Below are 20,427 nucleotides of genomic sequence, written 5' to 3'. Positions count from 1 at the left end.
CCCTCAATCTCTGCAGGGTTTCCTTGCCGCTGGCTCCTCTCTCAGTGAGTAGGAAGGATGCTGCTGCTCTGGAGGAGCAGCTCAGCTCTGCTCCACCATGTGCCAGTGCTGCTGCACATGCAGGTTCACAGACAGTTCAGCGCTCTTTTTGGCACATTTGTTCTAGCATGGGAAAACAGGGCCAGAAAGCACAGGGCTATTTAACAACCATCGCAATGATGGTTAAGATAGGTGTTGGCCATCAAGCTTAAGGGCCACTCAGACTGCAGGCAATGCGAATGCAGCTCCCAGGGCCCACAGTGCCACTGCCCATCTGTGCGGAGGCTCCCAGCTTTGCTCCTACAAGTAAAGGCACACCAGTGGACTAGAGAAGCTTGTCTCACATCCCCTAGGGCAGTCAGGCCTCCACGTCCTTGTTGGCCCTTCCGTTGGCATGCCCAGACATTGCTCAGAGCCCTTGTTCCACAGAGAGAAAGAGCAGCAAACGCAGCGCACCAGCAGCGGCCTCTCCCCTCTGTCCGCCAGCCAGCTGCCTTTGCCCCTCCTCACGAGCATCAGATGTGCTGCCAGGATGCTACCTGGTTCCAAGTGGTCCCACAGTGCAGGGTCTGGGAAGCAAAGCCCCCGCTCCACAGGGGCACTCTCTGGGGCTGTTCCAGCTCCTGTCTCAAGCAAGCGAGCCAGGCTCTCTGCCAGCATAACCACACAGAATATGCCAGCCTCCCTCCTCCCAGAGACTCAGATTCCTTGGCAGTCAGCTCCTTTTCCCCCAGGCTTTTGTAGGAGGGCAAGGTGTTTCTCATGGGAAGATAGCTTGCAACATCCCTCTGCCTGCTCACCTGCCAGCTGGCAAGGGAGCAGTGTGGAGGGAAAGCCCTTGTCAAAACAAGGAGCACAAGGGAACCCAGGTGGAGGGGAGCAACAAGCCAAAGAAGTGCTGCAATAGCCACTGTGGGTGGGTGAGAGAGAACAAGAAGGTGCTCCAAAATGAACTTACCTTAAAACAGAGGCTGTTGCGCTCTTCAGATACTATCACCAGTGTGGATGGGTAAAGCACCAACAGCCGGTCATGCTGCTCCTTGGAAAGTAAAGAGGAAGAGGGCTTCCTATGAACAGCCAGACAGGGCTCAGATCTGGAGAGCCCTTTATTTTGTCTCTCTGACAGCAGCCTGAGGCAAGGGCTCTGGAAACAGCCGACTGGCTTCCCTGCAACAGGACTCTATGGGAGATTCCTGCCAGCTCCAGCTGCCAGCCCTGTCCTGCAAATGCTTATGCACGCACTGTCCCCAAGCACCACTGCTGGGCCACAGAGGCAGTAACAAACATCTTTCCATTTACTGGGATGTGGGTAAAATGACCCTCCAGGGACCCATTGGATTAGCGGCAGCAGGTAGGCAGGAGTCTGCACTAGTCACTCCATCCATTGCCTTTTCTGAGCCATGCTGACAGGAGCTTGCTCCCCCGAGATGTGTCCTACCTGGAAAGGCAGATGCTGAAGCTTGACTCTGGAAACACAGAGGACGTCGCCTAGGGATTCCCGCTGGGTCCCTCTCCACTCCTGGACAGGCATGTTCTGCACAGACCACCGCAACTCCTCCTTCCCCATAGAGCTCTGCTTCCAGTCATTCTAGGGACAGGAGCAGAACTGAGAAGCAGGGTAGACATGTCCTCCCCTAAGAGTCTGGCTAGTGCACAGCCCATCTCAGGACACTTTTCAAGTGTGGCAGAAACAGGAAAGAATAAATAAGTCTGTGCAGGAGCTAGTTTTCCAGCTGGGACTGAATAACCATACTTGGTACCTGGCATCACCGGTACATTGCCTTTCAAAGGGGATACCTCTGTTACAAGTTGGGAGGTGGAGACAGGGAGGGAAGTGAAACCCTCCAGAGACTGGAAGAGAAGACAGGTCTCTTGAATCTGGTCCTGTTTTCTAGGCCCCAGTCTTCTCCTCCAAATGTTTCGTAATCTCTGGGTAATTGCACAAGCAACCAGCTGTGTGAGAATTTCCCTGAACCAGACTCAAATCTCTGACCCTTTAGAAGGCTGTGGCAGTGGCATCTCTGGGTCGCAGGTCTACTTTCAGCACACACACCCTGCCAGCCCCTCTTGCAATTCCCTTGCAAAAGACTACATAAACGGCAAGCTCCAAAATTAGAAGCTGTGTGTGCATGCACACACAGCAGAAATGCAGCAGAAATGCGACAGAAATGCAGTAGGCTGCTGCCAGGTCTCAGCAGCACCGAGCACCTTTGGGGTTGCCATTCAGACTCAAATCTCACACTCACTCCGGTGCTGGCTGCACAGACCTAAGACCCTAAGGCCATCTGAGCACAAACACACGGTTCCTCCACTGACAGGGGAGTTCCCAAGCAATAACATGTCTGTCAAGTGTGGGTAATTAGCCTGTCTACCCATGGTTATCTTAGGGGTGGTAGAATAACTAAAGGAAGCAAGAGCTCTGAGGTGTGTTGCCTGGGGCCAGCTCTAGGCACTGACAAACTGGCAAGTGCCTCAGGTAGCAAGGAGCCGGGGCCACACGGAGGCCCTTGCCAGGCTGGTACGTGCTGCTGGCAGAGGGGCGTCGATTGCCACATGTCAGAAGGGCTGAAATACAGACCATGCACAGCCCTGGCAGCTGCTGGCAGTGGTGTGAGTGGCACCGAAACCCCTGTGCACCACGCCAGAGGGGCAGCTCCCTGACTGATGTGGTGAAGCACTCAAGCAGCTGGCCTGGAAAAAGGGGTTTAGGCCAGGAGTTAATCCCACACCTCCTTCTGACATTTTGAAAGAGCAGCAAGCACAGCAAGGAGCGTTTGGAAGTGGACCCAGAGCCCTTCTCCCTTTCCATCCCCAGGCCTCTGCTTAAGCTCTCCAGCCTGGAGGAGGTGCCCAGAGCCCCACGGGGCACTCAGGGTTCTGGATGAGGAAGGTGTTAGATGAGTGCCTAGAAATGTGGCAAAAACAGCTGAGAGAGGCTGGCTGCAGAGATCATCCCTCCCACTGAACACGGCAGGAGCAGTGCAGCATCCACCCAGCTGGCCCAGCTTCCCCAGTCCTTCAGCTCTGAGCCCACACCATGGGAAATGGCCGTGCACCATCCCAAGATACTAACCTGAGAGAGGCAGGGCAAGCCAAGGCTTCCTCCGTTTAGTTGGATCTGTTTCTCCAGGTGATAAAGCCACTGCTTCAGCTCTGACTCAGTAGGGCAAAACACGATAAGGGGATTCAGCAGAGGACCTAGGTATGCGAGACACCAGATGAGCAGAGCAGATAAGGGCACTGATTGCAGCATCAATAAGTAATCAGCTGGCTGTTATGCTTGGCATATCACACCACAGGCTGCCTGCAAGTGCACTGCTCTGTTGACATCATGCTCCAGTCCCTCCTGCTGCTACCTGGAGCTGGTTGCCTCATATCGGGCTGCTGGGGAGCTCCCCGGCAGGGACTGCTCCACCACCTTCTTGCCACCTCCTCATGCAGCCACATCTAGCTCTGACCACCAGTCACTTTTCAGTCCAAAACCAGCCCCAGAACAAAAATCAAAGACAGTACAGAAGTCAAGCTTGAAATCAACAGACAGATTTCAGCTGTAAAAGTCCCCCCCCCAGTTTGTGAAAAGCATCTCCGCGGGCAGAGATTATCACAATGTGCTGCTGCAGACAGCCTAACTCAGTGCAAAAGTTTCCTGCTATTTCTTAGTTTCACTTTGGCACTCAATATGTAGAACACTGGTAGCTTTCTGACACTGTTTATTTATTGCTTTGCCAAATACAATCTGTGCCAGACAAGCTGAAGCTGCTCTCAGACATACTCTTTTAGGGAGGAAGAGCCCTGTATCTTGTTGATTTAATGTTTCTAGCTATCATTCACTTAGCAGCACAAGCAAAAAAGTCTCACAGCCTCTCTGCTACTCACTAAGACATAATCTAGTGACGTTAATAATAATTTCTGGCTGGCTGCAGAATGCATATTATAATTAATAATTTACTAGTGATCTCATATTAAACCATACTTGGTGCATGCTCAGTAAGATCTGGCTTTGCGGGACTCTGAAGTATTCAGATAAGCAAGCGCACTGGATAAGCATGATACTTTGCCCTTCTATGGAGTCTTTCATCCCATAATCCCTGCATTATTTATGAACATCACCTAATTAAGACTTTGAGATACCTCTGGCAGGAAATGCACTAATATGGACAGAGCAGAGGTGGGGAAACTGAGGTAGACACTCCCTGAGCGACTTCCCATAAGTCGCTCTGTTCACACCCATGACAGTAATTAGGTGTCCAGCATTACTGGGCATCCAAGTGCCTACGTACCATTGTGGCTCTGGAGTTCTCTTGTCTCCTCTTGCTTTGGTGTCCCTGTCTTTCCAATGGAGAGAAGTGATTCCCTACTTTGTAGAGTTACTAGGAGGGTATAAAGGTGCGAGCATTATCTAGATATTGTGGCAGCTCTGACTGCTCCTCTGGGCATCCAGGCCTTTATACAAACATCAGGAATTTGGCTGGTAGGGCATGACCCTTAACACTGCACTGCTTGCTCTGCCACCTCCTCTAAGGCCAGCCTCTCAGATGTATCCTGAGGGCTGTTTGCGCAGCCACATACAAACAGGGCCCCAAAGGAAGAGAAAATGAGAAAAGAAACTCCTGCCTAAGCCTGAAGCTTGGGATGTGCCTGACGCTTGTTCGAGGAGCTGCTGGGGAGGCTGCAAAGCAGAGCCTGGAAGGCTGCTGTTCTGTTTATTCAGTTGCTGCCATTTCCCTCAGCCCCAAGGGCACGTTTGTGGCACAGTCATGACACAGCCATGCTGAGCAACCTGTGCCAGCCCTCATGCTCTTTTCTTCTGCCCTGTCCTTCCTCTTTTCTTGCAAATGCTTCCAGAGGAGCACTGGAAGCAAGAAAGCCCTTTCCCGGAGCAGCAGCAGTTTATTCCCACCCAGATCTTTCTGTCTGGAGACACTACAGAGCTGCAACATTTGCGGGTGAGGCAAAGGTAACTCAAGGTGCTCCAGAACTTCATCAGCATCGGAAACTGTGCAAGAGATGGACCACAAAGCCAAGGTGACAGCCAGCCGCCATCCTCTCCACCATGCCAGCACACCAAGGGACAGCTCTGGATGCCGCCAGGCTTCATTCTCATGCACCACCTCCACACTCTCAGCGATCGTGCCAAGCATCGTCTGATGTACTGAACTACCCTAGAAAGCTCAGTTCATGGGGAACTACTGATGCCATGGGATTTTGCAAGAGAATGGATACGTGTCTTTTGTGGCTCAGAGTCATGAGACAAAAGACTTCCACCCTGACACTGTGTGGGGCCATGGACAAAGCTCTTATCCCCTCCGTGCCTTGATTTCTCACCCTCAGGCAGAAAAATAAAACTGCTCTACTGATCTCCTGGAAATCCTAAATATCACTACCTCCCTGGGTTTTTTGTGTCACTGCTTCCTGATATATACAGCACTCTCTGTCAGAAGGGCTTTGGTTTGTTCCATCCCTAAGCAGGACACAAACCCAACAAAGCTTGCAGCAATTTTCCACCCATCTGCACTCCTGCATGTTTTAATACAAGCAGAACAAGTCCACCCACCCCAGTGCAGATGCCCCTGGCAGGTTACGCCTGGGAGTGGTTTTCCTTCATTTTACAGACTCCCAAAAAGGGTTGGAGAGCCCTGCCTAGCACCGTGTAACAAGACCACAACTCAACAGTCTTTAAAATTAATGGATCATTTGTACTGGCTCCTTTTTATCATTTATGTGATTTTTTTTTTGATGGAGTGGCCATTGTATAACTTTAAACGGAGGACACCAGAGTACATAGTGGGCCTAGAACACATACAAGCTTTCTTGGCTCTGTACCATTACTGGGTTTTTTACTTGTTTCCATGTACTTCATGCTTTAACTACTGCTCCTAGGGGCTTGCAACTGCTGTAAGTCAGCAATGACTAAGCCCAAAGAAGCTCCAGCCACGCTCTGGACAGGTTGTTATCCCAGTTAAGACTTTTATAAAGCAAGATCACTCAGAGAAAAGTTTAAAAAGCTTGTGGAAGCAGGAGTGCTGGTGAGGGAAGAGTTGGGTCCTGATGGCACCAGCCTGGCATTACTGGTAGAGGCAACTCACCTCTGGGCACTGTTGCCCACCCTGTGTGCCTGAGCAGTGCCACACATCAACAGGGACAGCTGTACGCCTGCCTGCTCAGTCACTCCCTGGCCTCGGGGCTTATATGGCAATGAGAGGTGGGAGAAGGAGTTTTATTCCATTCCTTCATTCAGATGCGGTGCACAAAGAGCAAATGACTGGGCAGAGGTGGGAACTGTCACCATGTGTCCTTAGTACTAACCAGCTGGAGCACAGGACCATCCTTCCTCTGCGCTCCCTACCCAGCACCTTCCCTGCCTGCAGCCCTGGGCATCACTTCCACACATTTAGAAGCAGGGAAGCCTTGGAGGGAAAGATGCAAATGCTGGCAGGAAGAGCTTCAGCTCTCTGCAACCTCTTTCCACTATGTGGTTCTTCTCTGGGACTAGCTCAGAGCAGGACAAAGAGCAGAGACAGTCATGGTTCATATACTCTCTGTTCTCTGTTCAAAGCAAACAAAAAGGCACCAACCTGCAATGCGGAAAGCATGATCCTCCTGCCCAGTGCTCTTCCCATTCTCAATTTCACACACATTCAGCTCTTTTAAAGGCAGCAGTCCCTGCATAAGAACACACCATTATTTTGGGGGCAGCCCACAAGCAGGCTCTGTAATTAATGCCTCCTTGCCATAGGAGACTGGAAGTCCAGCCTTGGCACCGGCAGGCTGCTGTGGCTCACACTGTTAGACTGCAAAGTGTTATTCTGAGGGGAAGCATTTGGGACTTTGATCCAGCATACGGCCCAAAGGAAGCAGGTTCAGCAGCTCCCTGGGCTCCGTGGGGCTAGTACTGCAGCAATCCTCTGCCATGCTGGCAGGAACACTTTCTTTGTATTCCAAGTCTTTCAGTTTTAAGAGAAACCTCAGCAAAACAATGCTGGTTTAACACAAGAAAGCCAAAAGATGGAAATGACCATAAAGCAAAATTAAGCTGTCCTGTTTCTAAACTCCAGTTCTTCAGAGTCTCACTATAATGAGGCTCAGGAACAGATGACAAGTTTGTGCTCCCTGGCTTGGGCTTTCTAAACAACTGTAAAAGATCCTAATGGCTGTAATGTCTAGGGGCCAGTACTGGCACATTAACTCCTTTTTAATTCATCTAGAATTAATAAACTAAGGAGGTGTTTATAAAGTAGATGGGAGATTTTGTAATATTGTTTGCATTCTGACGTGTCTTTTCAGTTGAAGGCTGGCTTGCTGGATGGCTCGAGAGATTGTATTGGTATATTGCATTAGCCTCAACTCACCTAGAAGACAATAAATCATTTCTAAAAGGAACGGATTTTATGAACATCTACAAAACAGCCATGGTCAGTTTTAGTTACTCACTCATGTGGAGGGAGAGCAATTTCAGGGATTTTTGTTTATGTGTTTGTGATTCTTTGGCTGCATGTGCAAAACAGCCTATTGTTAGTAATTCACCAGCATCGTCAGGTTAAAAGACTGACAAACAGTTTGCCAAGATAGCTCCTCAAGCTTGCCCTCAGTTTTTTCTTTCCACCCTCTCCCACATGCCTCTTTCTCTGCCCTGCAGATGAAGAACTCCCCCTTGGTTCAGAAACCAAGGCCAAATCCGCCACTGGCACCAAGGCCAGTGGGATCTGGAGCAATAGGAGCTTTGACCCTTGCCAAGGCCCAGCTCCTGTGCTTGGCACTCTACACAAAGGTAAGTCCAGGTAGCCTAAATGCCTCCCATCCCTGGTCCTGCCTGCCAGACCTGCACAAGCCCCTATTCCACCTCTGTGGGCCCTTTATCTCTGCCCACAGAGAAGGCCAGGGACCCAGGTGAAACTGAGCTTGTTTGGGTACAGCCCTTAGGAGGAAACCCTCTCTTCCCCCAGGAGCTCGGCATCCACAGCAATGGACTGGCTGAGATCACTTAGAGGAGGCCAGTGGAAGCCCCAGCAGTTGAGCGAGCCTCCTGCTCTGTCCCATCCTGTCTGCCCAGTGACCCCAGCTTGGCCATACCGCCCGACTCCCCAGTGCTTGCCCCAGCGTGACTGGGAGATGCCCTACCTGGTAGGTGAGTCCGCTGGAGCCCACAGACTGGAAGTACAGGTAAGACTGGAACAGCTCCAAGAAGCAGTCATTCACCTCCTGCAGAAAAGACACATTTTGGGTTTATCTCTGGATGCCTTCCTCCTCCAAGCTCCCCTCTGCATCTCAGACTGATCTGTGCTCAGAAAAGCCAGCAGTCGCTTATCCAAAGGCCATCACCGCATCTCTGCTGGTGGATCTGCTGCCGCCGCAGTAGCTGAGCACAGAAGCACGGCCCAGGTCCCCAGTGGGATGGGAGCCAGTGGGTGCTCCCGGTACCCATGCATCATGTGGCAACAGAAGTCCCTGGGCCACGCAGCAGCCCAAAGAAGTCTCCATGAGTAACATTTCCTAGAACTACACTTTTTACTTCCCAGTCCTACAGGATCATTCTGTGCCTGGGAAGAGAAATGCCCACAGACAGGTGCCACAGCTTACCTGGCAGTGCTGGAACTTAAACTTGACCTTGGAGTAATAGATCATTTTGCCCATATTCCTGACAACCGTTTTCCTTCGTCCCTTCTTGAACAGGCTGGGGAACCTCTGGTCCAAGTTTTCTTTCTGGTTTTCCTGGTTCTGAATATTCTGTACCAAGGATTCAGGAAAAACAAATCAAAGCTGGTGAGAGGTGGGGGCCTGATGTCTGGAAGAGACTTTCCCAGAACATCTTCCCTGAAGGGCTTGCTCAGAAAGGCAGGCACCCAGGCCAAGATGTTTGTTGTTGGGTCTCCATGCCAGCATGGAGTGAGGGTTCAGTTACTGCTGGGAAGATGTGGGAAAGGGTGTGTGTGTGCTGAAGCACATCCTACATGTAGGGTGTCCCAGCTCCACGGACAACCTCCTGCCATCTGCACCAGATTAACTGGAACAAGGACTGATCAGGGCTAAGCAAACACAGCTTGCCTTCTGCTGGGGTTAGTGGAAATGTTTTCTTTGCACTAGTTCCACCTGGATTCCTCAGCTCTCCCATCTGCTCAGATTCCTCCATTTCTCCAGGTGGACTCTGTTGTTTCAGGTGCCCAGACAATTTTGAAGCAGAGTCCCACAGCCATAAAAGCATGGTGCCGAGTCCTGAAGCTGCTCGTTGTCAGTGCAAAAAGCTAAGGGAAGTCAGCAAGCACTGCCAGAGAGCAAGGGCTGACATGAGGGAGACAGCACTCAGGACTAGGGGGTTCCCTTATTTCCTGCATTCTGGTTATATGGAAATTCTTCCTTCCGCAGAATGGCACAAACGCACACCCCTGCAGCACTCTGCTGCTCACAGCCCGGAGATGCCAGATACTGTACCAGTCCCAGGCGTGAGCAGCTCTCCCTGCAGTTTCCCAGAGAAAAACATTTTTATCTCTGGGGGTTGGTCGATTTCCTTGGGAGAAGGGACAGGCTGTATCCCAGTGAGACCACAGACACCACTGATTCCCCCCACATCTACACTCCACTTGCAAATCCGAGTCTTAAATGCCAGCTTTGTTAGACATGTCGCAGACTCTGGGTATTCCTTCCCAAGGAAAAGAGAAAGGTCGGTGGGAGATGCAAGGTTTGCCCTGCTGCTCTGTCAGCTGTGAGCCCACCTTGGCGGACCCCACCCCGAGCACTGGCAGCTGTGTTTCCTGGGGATACTGCCAGCGAAGGCATGGCTGTGCCGGAGCTGGGAGGCCGGGTATAGAGGTGGCATGTGGCTCCCTGTGTCTCATACGCTTCTGTTCAAACAGCATTTCCAGGAATGAGCAGGGAGAGGGCTGCCGGGGCTCAGCAGGGATCAAGTGACAGCCAGGGGCTTCCAGCAGCTAGTGCTTCCCCGCTACCCAACCTGTCTGGCTGGCGTGTGCCCGCTCCTTGCACACCATGCCAAGGAGACAGCTGCCTAAGCCCCGTGATAAATGAAGAGCCAGCAGAGCTACCCAGATCTGTCCTGCTGGGCCCTCTGTGACTCACCCCTCTGGCATGAGATTAACCCCTCTCATAACCGTGCCAGGGACATGGGCAGCACTCAGGCCAGAGCGGAGCTGCTAAACTGGTAACAGGAGCCTCGTACCGTTAGGACCCTTCCACCTGCAAAGCTTGGGGTTCCTGCCAGGGTCCCCCTGAAATTAGGTAATTATTAAATAAGATAGTAATATCTAATTTAGATTACATATTAGGAAGGAATTCTTCCCTGTGAGGGTGGCAAGGTGCTGGCAGAGGCTGCCCAGAGCAGCTGTGGGTGCCCCAGCCCTGGCAGGGCTCAAGGCCAGGCTGGACGGGGCTGGGAGCCACCAGGGCTGGGGGAAGTTGTCCCTGCCCATGGCAGGGGGCTTGGACTAGATGGTCTTTAAGGTCCCTTCCAAACCAAACTATTCTGTTATTCTAACTCTCTTTAGGACACAAGTTAACCCCTTCTCTGCTCAAAGTCTTCTTCCAGCTTTTCCAGCCGGCTCCATGCAGTACCCATGAACACATACCCAGGTCCTCCCTAGAGGTGGGAGCCTGCTGGCTGCCAATTAATCGTCTCACTGAGAGGCAATTAAGCATAGGAAAAGATTACATCTGTGCTACAAGCTGCTGTCAGAACAAAGAGCAACTGATCACCTGACAGCTGTGGCAGCAATAACAAAACACTGCTTGGATAAGGGCAGCAACCAGCAACAGGGAGGGGGGAGAGGATAAAGTAATGAAATTACAGTCACAGTGGTAAGAGGCAACACCAGCTACCAGCTGCCTAAGCAATGCTGCTGCCTGGAATAGGGCAGCCAAGTTTCCCAGGAGTAAGGCCCCAGGAAGCAAAAGCAACCTGGGAGCTGGGAATCCAGCAGTAGCTTTGGCGAAGAGCTCAGCCAACCTGTCAGCTTCCACTGGGATCCTCCTGTGGTCAAGAGGGAAAGGGAGAGCTTCCACTGCCACTGTCCATGTGGTACGTCCATGTGGTGAATGGGATACCTCCCTCTCCCAAACAAGCATCTAGCATCCCCAGCTTGCAAGGGTTTGCAGCAAGACTGAGAAGACAGTTGCATTTAGTGGCTAAGCATGGGGGCATCTCCAAGACCATGGACAGGATGGAATCACATCACTGAAATCTCCTTGCTGCCCTTTCAGCTGCCCTGCCCGCCCATGCCACACCAGTCTCTCAAGCCCCAGCAGTCTTTATCACTCATGATCAAGTATTATGGTTTCGCAGGAGGAAATGGGGCTGTTCAGGTCATTTTCTGTTGTTTTGTTTGGGTATTTTTACCAAGCAGGTCTCCCTTGGGTCTTTTTCTAGCAATTTTACGTCCTTCACTGGAGTGCCACTGTTAAAGGCCAAATAAATACAACTTTGCCTATGTGCGAGGGGAACTGCCCTCGCCACTTTCCACAGGTTCCTGCCCACACTGAGGAGCAGCAGCAGGGAGCTGGACATCATTAAATCCAGCAGCAGGGAGCTGGACATCATTAAATCCAGCAGCTAGCACAAGCCCTTGGCAAAAGCAAGCGCAGCCTGTTTGTGCTGCAGCAGGGGCAGCAGTGACGCCCACCTTCTACCCGCCGCTTTTCTCCAACACTGTCCAGGATAGGCACAACCACAATCCCCATTTTTCCTGCTGAGGAGCTGAAGCTCGGGGCCGGGCTGTGACTTGGCCTGCCCGTGAGCCAGGGTGGCAGCCTGGTTCCCAGGCAGCATGCAGCAGTGGCATGGCCGAGTGGGCTGGCGGGTGGCATGGGCAGGCAAAGTGGCCACAGCTGCCACCTCCAGTTCTGGGGTTTCCTCTGTGAGGCCACTTACACTGGATGGCATGGAGGTGGCATCAGACACCATCCTGCCCTGGCCACAGAAGGAGCCCGGGGGACAGGGCACGAGCTCATCTGTTTTGTCCATCTGCAGGTTCTATGGTTTCTTTGTCCCCCACCTGGAGAAGCAGGCTGCCTTGCGCTGGCTCAGGCTTTCTCACTAAGAACAAAAACGCTTTGTAAGATTGACGGTGCTTCCCATAAACTCCTGATCACCTGCTTAGGTACAACAGTAATTTCCCAGGATGTGGAGGACTTGCCTAAACCCAGGCTCTGGAGAAAACAGCTCCTGCTGAATCTCAGCTGTCTCTGGGCTTAGATCCACAAGTGCATCCCTGCCCTCCCTGAGACAGGTTTATAGCCACCAGCACAGCCTGCACCTGGCCATCCCTCAAAAAGCGGGACTGGGAACCCCATGATGTCCTGTGAGGGCTGGGGAGCAGAGCTGTCACAGCCTCCTCCGCAAGCATCACTTACCTCCCTGGCCCATGCACTCCCTGAAACTGCAGGGATGCCTCTGCGTGCAGCCAAAATTAAAGTGAACTAGCATTTACCATCCCTCTGAAATCCTCCCCAGCCAGCTGTTTGCTCCCCTGGCTGGGCTGGGCTGGTGGCAAGCACTCTCCTGCCCCAGCCCCATGCTGATTAGCACTGTTTCTGTTAGCTCAGCTATCTTGTGCTGGGTTTGAGGCAGCACAGATCATTGGAAACCTGGTTTCTCTCAGGGTTTGGCAAAGCAGTGGTTCTCTGGCAGTGCAAGTGCCCTGAGACTTTCTTTCCCTCTCTCCTTCTGTCTTGGATGCCTCATCCTACAGGTAGAGCAAGTTAATAATTAACCTTGCCCCAGCCCCTGCAGACCCCAGTGACTCCCAGCTGAATCACTAACCCTGGCAGCAGGAAGAGCTCAGCCTTGCAAGGCTGGTGCCCTGGGGCTCCAAAAGCTGCTGTTTAATGATAAAAGCAGCAAATGAGAAGCACCACTCTCCAGCACATCCTTCCCCCTCACTTTTGCTTAGGCTTCCCAGAAAGGCACAACTGGCAAGTGTGGGAAACAGGGCAGAAGGGTGGTGGGAGAAAAGGTGCTGGCTTTGTGTGCCGGCTGCCCATGGCAGGGTCCAGAGGGGGCCTGGTTTCCAGCAATGTCACTTGCCCCAGTCCCAAACTGCCTGCCACAGCCAGAGATTTGGTGACACCATCTCCTCTGAAACTCCATCAGAAGAGTCCTGTGCTGGCAGCTGCTCTCTAACCTGGCCCTCTCAGAAGTGTTTCTCTTGAAAAGACAGGAGTGGGAAAGGGACTAAGCCAAGGCTTTCTCCGGGCCACACAAGAAGCTTGTGGCTGAGCAGAGAGTTTGGATCCCATCTGCCCCAGGTGAGGGTAACATCTAAACAAGTGCTCCACCCTTCCCTGAAGGGATCCCACACTCTCTTGCGCTCCTGAACAAATAATCAAATAATCTTGGTGACCTTCGCTCTGTCAGCTTGCAGGATTCATTTTCCAGGATCCACTAACATGACAGCTCCCCCTGCTAGAGTCCAGGATCTGACTGGGACCTGGTGCTGCCCAACCTTCTGGATGCCAGCTGAGTCCCACAGGGAACCATGCCCGCTACTCTCATTCACAAATAACAGGCAGGACTGTGAAACAGTCCCCGCTCTGCTGCGCTTCCCACCTGTACAGTTCAGGACATGTTCCCCAAGAAAGAGGATGGCACTCACCCATGGCCCCCTCACAAGCCAGCAGTAGGGTCCCAGTCCTGCTCCCTTCTCAGGCTCACACGAGGAAACGGCCAGCCTGCTTGTGGGGAGCAGACGTTTGAATCTCTGCAGCAACCCAAATTACGTGAGCAGGGCTGCTCAGAACTGGGTCCTCCAGTACACCAAGCACACCTAGTCAGGAGCTTGAAACCCAAGAGATAATGTCCTGCTGCTGACCTCTGTCAAGCTGTGAGTCCCTGCCTCAGTTTCCCCTTCCTCCACATCCACACAGCCTATCTGCCATGCAGTGGGGGAGATGCACACACAGTACAGACCAACAGGTCCCAAAGCCTGCTCCACAGCCTTGGCCCACCCAAAGGGACCGAGCAAACATAGCGGAGTTCATAGTTTCATCTCTCCTTTCCCTGAGCAGTGCTGGGAAACAGGCCATATGGCCACAAGGCTGGTACGTGCCTGGGATGGACCTGCACTTCCTGATTACCTTCCCAGGGCTTATTGCTAATACGCTGCCGGCTCCGTCTCATTCCAGCGTGGGAATGAATCATCCTACTTTTGAATGCTCACTCTAATTTTCCCTTCCTTCACAGGCTACCCAGAAACAAAAGAACCAAGAGCAAAGGGGTGTGTGATATTCCCACCGTGCTGCCGACTTCGCTCTCAGCGCAAGCCTCCCACCCTGTCACACATTGTGGCTGATGGCAGGTCCCCCCAACACCTGCATGGGGACCCTGAAGCAGCCAGCTCTGCTGCTGTGAAGGGCACAGGGCTCACCCCTTCCTGGGCTGCAGAGATGACCTCCATCTCTTTGAGACAGACCTGTTGCTGCCCCCAGATCCAGATCCAGACCCATCATCCCTCTTATGCACAGCGCTGTCCTTGAGGTTGATGGGAATAATCTCTGGGAGCAGTGGGGAAGGGGTTTGGATGTGTTTGTACTTGCCTTTCCTGGGATATACTGCAGGATTTTGTCTGTGGTCATCTCTCTCTCCCGTCCTCCTTCTAAACCAAAAAAGCTGGGCATTTTTTTCTTGCCATTTTGCCTACAGAGGGGAGAAAAAAACCCAAAGCACACATGCAAACACAGATCTAGGCTGATGCATAGTGATTTCTGCTCAGAAATAAGGAAGCCAGAAAGCGAAGCAAGCAATTTGTCACAGGCTTTCCAACCATTCCCAGCCCAGCAAAAGGCTGATGAACAGCCTGGGAGAATTGTAATGGGGTTTGTGCTGCACTTGGTGTTTCTTTGCTTTTTTACATGTCCTTGCATAACAAAACGATCAGCTAGGCTCATCTGTGTCTCCAAATCAGCAGAAGGACCAGATGTTCCATTGCAAAATGCAAAGACCGAATCCAGTCCTGACAACTATTCCAAAGCCCCTAGACTGGAGATGCATACATATACATACACCAACATACACTCACAAAAAGGTTTTGTTTCTATCTTTGTGGTTTTCATTTCTCTTTCCTTCCACTCCCAGCAAGGCCCCCCGCTTCTCCTTGCATGCACACCACTAACAAGCAGTTACCGATGCCATTTAAGAAGCACTGGGACTGCTTTGTTGGGACTTCTCAGCAGTTGCGCTCTCTTTCAACCAGATTGCAGTGTTTAGTTGAGCAGAAACTAGGCTTATCTGTAAGGAGAGCTGTGAGTGTGGGAAGCCGGGGGTCAGTGGGGACAGGAGGTGCTCTGGGGCTTGGTTGCTCCACTACAGCTACCTGATTTCAGCCCTCCAGGGTCAAAATTCCCCAGCTGATCCCCTCTCTTTTACCCCACAGTACCTCCACAGACTCCTAGAGGTTTGCTCCCAATTTACAGCAGTACAGGAGACCCTTTCTTGATTAGAAAGCCTAGCAGAGTTCATGGGATTTGTCTCAAAGCCCAGCCCATATGCTGAGCCTGTTGTAGATGGGGCAGGCAGGTTCATGAGGAATCACCCTGGTTCTGGCAGAGCTCCCTTCCAGCCCGGAGCACTCAGGATGGGGAAGGGCTCTGCTTCACCTGTGCTTCGGCACCAGCAGCAGTGTTGTGACTGCGTGAATGGGAGCGTGGGCAGTGGGAAAGGCAGTGTGCAGGGAAGTGTGTGCTGCGCTCGCTGGTGGGCTCTATTTTGGAACAGCCATCCACCACTGTGGTACCCGAACGCTGCCCTGGCCAGCCCAGCTCCAAAATCCCCAGAGGATTTCACGGACATTTTCTGTTCTGTCTCCATTCAGGGCTGCAAACGCAGGTCAAATCGTACGGGCAGGGTGGCGGGGTTTGGGGCTTTCTAAAGTAAGAAGCGTGTGAATGTGGGTTTTTCACAGCACTGCAACTCTGGCATCGTGAATAAACTCCCAAGTGAATACAAGGAGCGTCAGGCATTCTGCACCTTGCCCTGCCTGTTGCATAGAGGGGAGTTTTAATTTGCAAAACGAAATTAAATAAATCGCGTTTCTCCTGGGGGCAGCGCCGCTGAGCTAGGCTGCCGGCAGAGCCCTAGAATTCCCTCCCGGGCCCTTGTGGCGAGCTGGTGGCGTTTGGCGCTGCCCAGCACCCTGCGAAACCCCGCAAAAGCCCCGTTCCGCTGAGCCCGTGCGTGGCTGGCGGCCCGCGGCGCGGGGGCAGCCGCCCGGCCGGGGCTGCGCGGGGGGTAGCGGCGGCGGGGGGGGGGGCAGCACGCCGGCGGCGGCCCCAGGCAGAAGCGAGGGTACTCACTCTTTCTTCAGCGAGGGCTTCCTTCTGAACGAGCCCCGGAGCCTCGCCGGCGCCTCGGGGACACAGGTGATGTTCCCCATGCCGGCAGCGAGCGCAGCTGCCCCGGCGCGGCGCCGTGCGGTGCGGGTGTCCCGCGGGCGCTCCCCTTCCGCCGGGTGTCTCGGGCGGGTGTGGGTGGGCCCCGCTCCCGGCCGGGCGGCCCCGCTCCTGCCCCGGCCCCCGCCCCCGCCCCGCTCGGGGCTGGCGGCTGGGAGGGGCGAGCCAGGTGAGCGGCAGCGGCCGCGGCCCCCGGGGGAGGGCAGGCAGGGCAGGCAGGGCAGGCAGCAGCCTGTGCCCGGGGGCGCGCTGGCATCCCCGTGGGGTCCGCGTCGCCTGGCAGGAGGGGTCCCGCGACCCCCGGAGGAGGGCAGGCAGGGCAGGCGAAGCAGGGCGGGCAGGCAGAGCGGGGGCAGCAACTTCTGCCCGGGAGCGCGGTGGCATCCCCGCGGCGGGCTGGGCTGCCTGGCAGGAGGGGTCCTGGCCCCCTCCCCAGAGCCTCCCCCTTTACCTGCTCCCCTCTCCCCTCCCTAGAAGCGTTTTGAATTTGGGGATCTCTCGATTAACAAAAGGGTGCCCTCAAGGTGGGCGAATCCGGTCTTCGACCTCATTTTCCCTGTGAAGAGGAATTAACCACAGAATTAAAACCCCAGCAGTGCTTAGATGCAGCAAGCGAGCACAGCACGTTAACGTTGCTTACCAGCAAACAGGACGAAGCTGAGGCCCCTAATAAGTGCATCTGGAGCGTTTTTCCAAAAGGAAATCGATCACTGTTCAGCTCAGCCAGAAGAATAAAGGATGCAGAAAGATAGTATCGGTGATTATTTAAGCATTCTCCGAGGTGTTTAACAGGCTGCACTCAAAACAGTTGTTTTAGTTAAAAAGAACCAACCTGGATTGAAGGTGAAATGAAATGCACGGTATAAAAATGTAACAAATAAAGCTAGTATAAATAGAAATGTAGGAATTATGGAAAATTGAGAAAGGAAACAAAGACCAAAAGGAGATGTGTATGACCAGTAAAACTAAAGGGACATCTATAGAAGAAGTGCTTTAAAAGGAGGCAAACCAGAGATTCCTGCCCATAGTAGGAGTCCCTTACTGCATGGAAATAGTAACAGTGAGCGGTTAATGTAAAAAGTAAATACAAAAGGTAGATGCAGAATAAATATTTCAGTTCTGTGGACTGAAAAAAACAAGCAGTACAGTCATAGGAAATAACAAAACCCTTTTCAGTCCACAGAACTGCTGGTGGCTGTTAAAAAGTAAACACAAAACTTAGATGCTGTGGATTGGAAGGTCTAGAGAATTAATATTAAATAGTTTTAGGAGACCTGAACAACAAAGGTCTTGGATTACTGCTGTTCATTTCCAGTAAGTCTTGCAGGACCATGGAATTTGTGGAGAAACTGCAAATATTAATGGGAACACCAGTATTTCAATGGGTAAAGAAGATTGTCCCGGTCATTGTGGGTTTGTCAGTTGACACTGGTTCCTAGGAAAATGATGTAACAGCTGTTAGGGGGTTCGATTAACTTTAAGAATTAAAGGAGAAGAATATAATTAATACAAATCAGCTTGGGGTTATGGACATCAGATTTTGTCAAACTAATTTAATTGCTACCACATTTGAAAAAAACCACAGATTTAGATAATATAAACAGAAATGCTGATCTAAGAAATTACATGTGATGTGACACATCTATGCAACTTTCCAGTAAAATTCTGAAACACTACAAAGACTTAAGATCCACAAACCTATTGTGGGCTGGCCAGCCAGGGAGAGTCAATAGCAACTGGGAGCAGGGACTGTTCTCTGGGAAGAGGCATTTCTGCTGGTTGCTCCAGGGACCAGGTTTTGACTCCAGACTGCTTCATCTTGCTATGGCAGTAGAGAGGCTACAAGGATGCAGTGAGGTGGGTAGCGCCTGCAATGGGAACAGACCTGCAACAACCAGCTGGCAAAGAGATAACAAGAAGAGTTGCAGAGAAAGTGGCGCTAGACAAGTTGAACCTAGGAACAAGGAGGCATTTTTAACAGGAAAGGTTATTTCTTACTGGAACCACCTCCAGAGGACTGCAATGGCTTCTTCAACAAGGGATTTTAAAAACACTTGTTATCCTAGAAAATCTGTTTGAATCAAACTGGGATTTGCTATGTGAGGTCTTATGGGCGTACTGGATGTGTTAGACTCTATTTGCATCTGCCTTGTCTTGGAAGTGAAGTTACCCTGCAGTTAACAAAATCAACATATCCCCAAAGAGGCAACTGTACAGTCAGGCAACGTTTGTCCAGAGAGAGACACTGATAACAGACATGCCATAAAATTTCTCAAAGGCCTCCACTTCTTTGACCTTTAAAAACAGCCTCTTTATCCCCCTCCCCTTTCTGTCATATAATCCACGAATGGTTCATGGCCAAGCAAAGCAACAGGACACCCCTCCAGAGGGCCCCTATCAGAAACTCTGTAATTTTTATGGCAGGGTGCTTCTGCAAGCTCTGTTCTCTTTGCACAGCTGCGAAACAACTATCCAACAGCAAAGCCACGTCCCAGCACCTCCTGGCAGAGACCAAAAATTACAGCAACAACTGTGTTTTATTCAGGAAAAGTATGATTCCTCTTAAGATCCATGGCTAACACGGTCAACATTGTGATCAGAAATGTGCCATTTCTCCAATATGTTTGTTCTAAATAAAGCTCAAAACAGTGATAAAGCTGTCCCTCTCCTTCTGTTCTTGCAGGTCTTGCAAATATGCATCATCTTGCTCACGGGGACACCAGTGACATCAGCACAGCTGGCAGGGCCAGCTGTGACCGGTGGCTGAGGACAGTTGGCTCTCTTTGCATGCTGGGCACACAGGCTTGCTTGCAGGGCAAACCGCTCTCCCAGACTCCCATTGCTTTGCTTCCAGGAGGGCCTGAACTAGGTGGGGAAGCAGTTAGGCTCCAGACGTTGGAAAGACTTTTACAGCACAGTAGTTATTTATAGAAGCCGAAACAGAAGCAAGAGCCTAGAAAGCAGCAAGAAAGAGGACATGGCAGGGCTATAGCCAAGTCTGGCATGCCTGCTGTATTAGCATCGTGGTTTAACTGCAGGGCTTGCAGTACACATGCATGGGAAAGTGCCCTTTCAAGTCCCATGGGATGTTGCCATGCAGCTTCTCAATGCTCTTTTGACCCCGTACACTCCCACCACCGTGAAATCGGCTTAGTATTTCCCCCACAGGCAGCAGTGACTGGCAGCAGCTAGGGAAGGCAGATCTGATCTGCTGCAGAGCCTCCCCGCTGCTGAACAGGGCCAAGCAGCTACGCCTGCCCCCAGGCAGCACCTGCCCCCAGGCAAGATGCACGTGGCAACTGGAGGTAAAGGAGGGTGCTTCTCATCTGGTTTTCATTTCCACTGCAGGGGAAGGCTGTCAATAGCCCTGGGAGTCCTAGGGAGACCAAACTAGAATTTAACTGTGGGAAGAGGTGTAAATCAGTCTGCCTCTAAAGCCCCTTGGGCTGGGCTTTTCCTGCTGTCTCCAACACCATCAGCATCTTTGCCCTGCTCTTTCTCTGGGGCAGGGTGAAGGCGCACAGAGCAGCGGACAGCCCCAGCACAGCACCCTCTCTGGGAATACAAAGCACCTTATCTGCAGGACCCCAATCTCCCCGGCCAGGCACCCAGCACCAGCCAGCTGAGCGTGGGGCTGGGACCTGGGCTGAAAGCCACTCCTTTTAGCTCACCTGTAGTGCAGCAGTGCCTTCAAAGCTGCCTTTGGCTCCTCTGGCCTCCTTGACTAACGTTCACAACGGCAGGGCCAGCCTGATATGGCCCCTGGATGGGTACCTGTCCCTGCTCTGCGCAAATGCCTCAAGGCCTGGAGTGGCTGCACCCAGGCAGATGAGATCTCATTGGCGGCTGCTTAGGTACAGATGTGCAGCAGCCTGCCATGCACATCCTCTGCCTCGGGCTCCTTCCCCTCCTCTGCACAGGGCAACACAGAGAGTAGCTCCCTGCCTCCACAGGAGCAGGGCCAGAGAAGTGAGAAGGAAGGATGCAGGAGGCAGGATC

General features: G+C 52.3%; 1 protein-coding gene across 5 annotated transcripts in view; it reads right to left on the bottom strand.

The window, feature by feature from the left end:
• The window catches only part of PLEKHN1 (pleckstrin homology domain containing N1), a 28,420-nt gene extending 10,190 nt beyond the window's left edge, over window positions 1-18,230 (bottom strand). The window contains exons 1-9 of one of the 5 annotated variants that reach the window (XM_055705930.1): window positions 17,069-18,230; window positions 16,333-16,984; window positions 14,578-14,677; window positions 8,617-8,763; window positions 8,158-8,238; window positions 6,615-6,702; window positions 3,113-3,237; window positions 1,478-1,627; window positions 998-1,078 (exon numbers count right to left, since the gene is read on the bottom strand). In XM_055705930.1, the coding sequence (XP_055561905.1) occupies window positions 998-1,078; window positions 1,478-1,627; window positions 3,113-3,237; window positions 6,615-6,702; window positions 8,158-8,238; window positions 8,617-8,763; window positions 14,578-14,677; window positions 16,333-16,412 (852 nt within the window). In that variant the 5' untranslated portion in view covers window positions 16,413-16,984; window positions 17,069-18,230. Of the gene's footprint in view, window positions 1-997; window positions 1,079-1,477; window positions 1,628-3,112; window positions 3,238-6,614; window positions 6,703-8,157; window positions 8,239-8,616; window positions 8,764-14,577; window positions 16,299-16,332 lie in introns of those variants that run through there. The other 4 variants (XM_055705931.1, XM_027803250.2, XM_027803249.2 and 1 more) reach the window with 4 other exon arrangements.
• Between the last annotated feature and the right edge of the window lie 2,197 nt (window positions 18,231-20,427).

This window comes from Falco cherrug, chromosome 3 (genome assembly GCF_023634085.1).
Source record: "Falco cherrug isolate bFalChe1 chromosome 3, bFalChe1.pri, whole genome shotgun sequence".
Classification (NCBI taxonomy): Eukaryota; Metazoa; Chordata; class Aves; order Falconiformes; family Falconidae; genus Falco; species Falco cherrug.
Note: the sequence above shows the minus strand (reverse complement) of the source record. Positions and strands in the feature narration are given on the sequence as shown.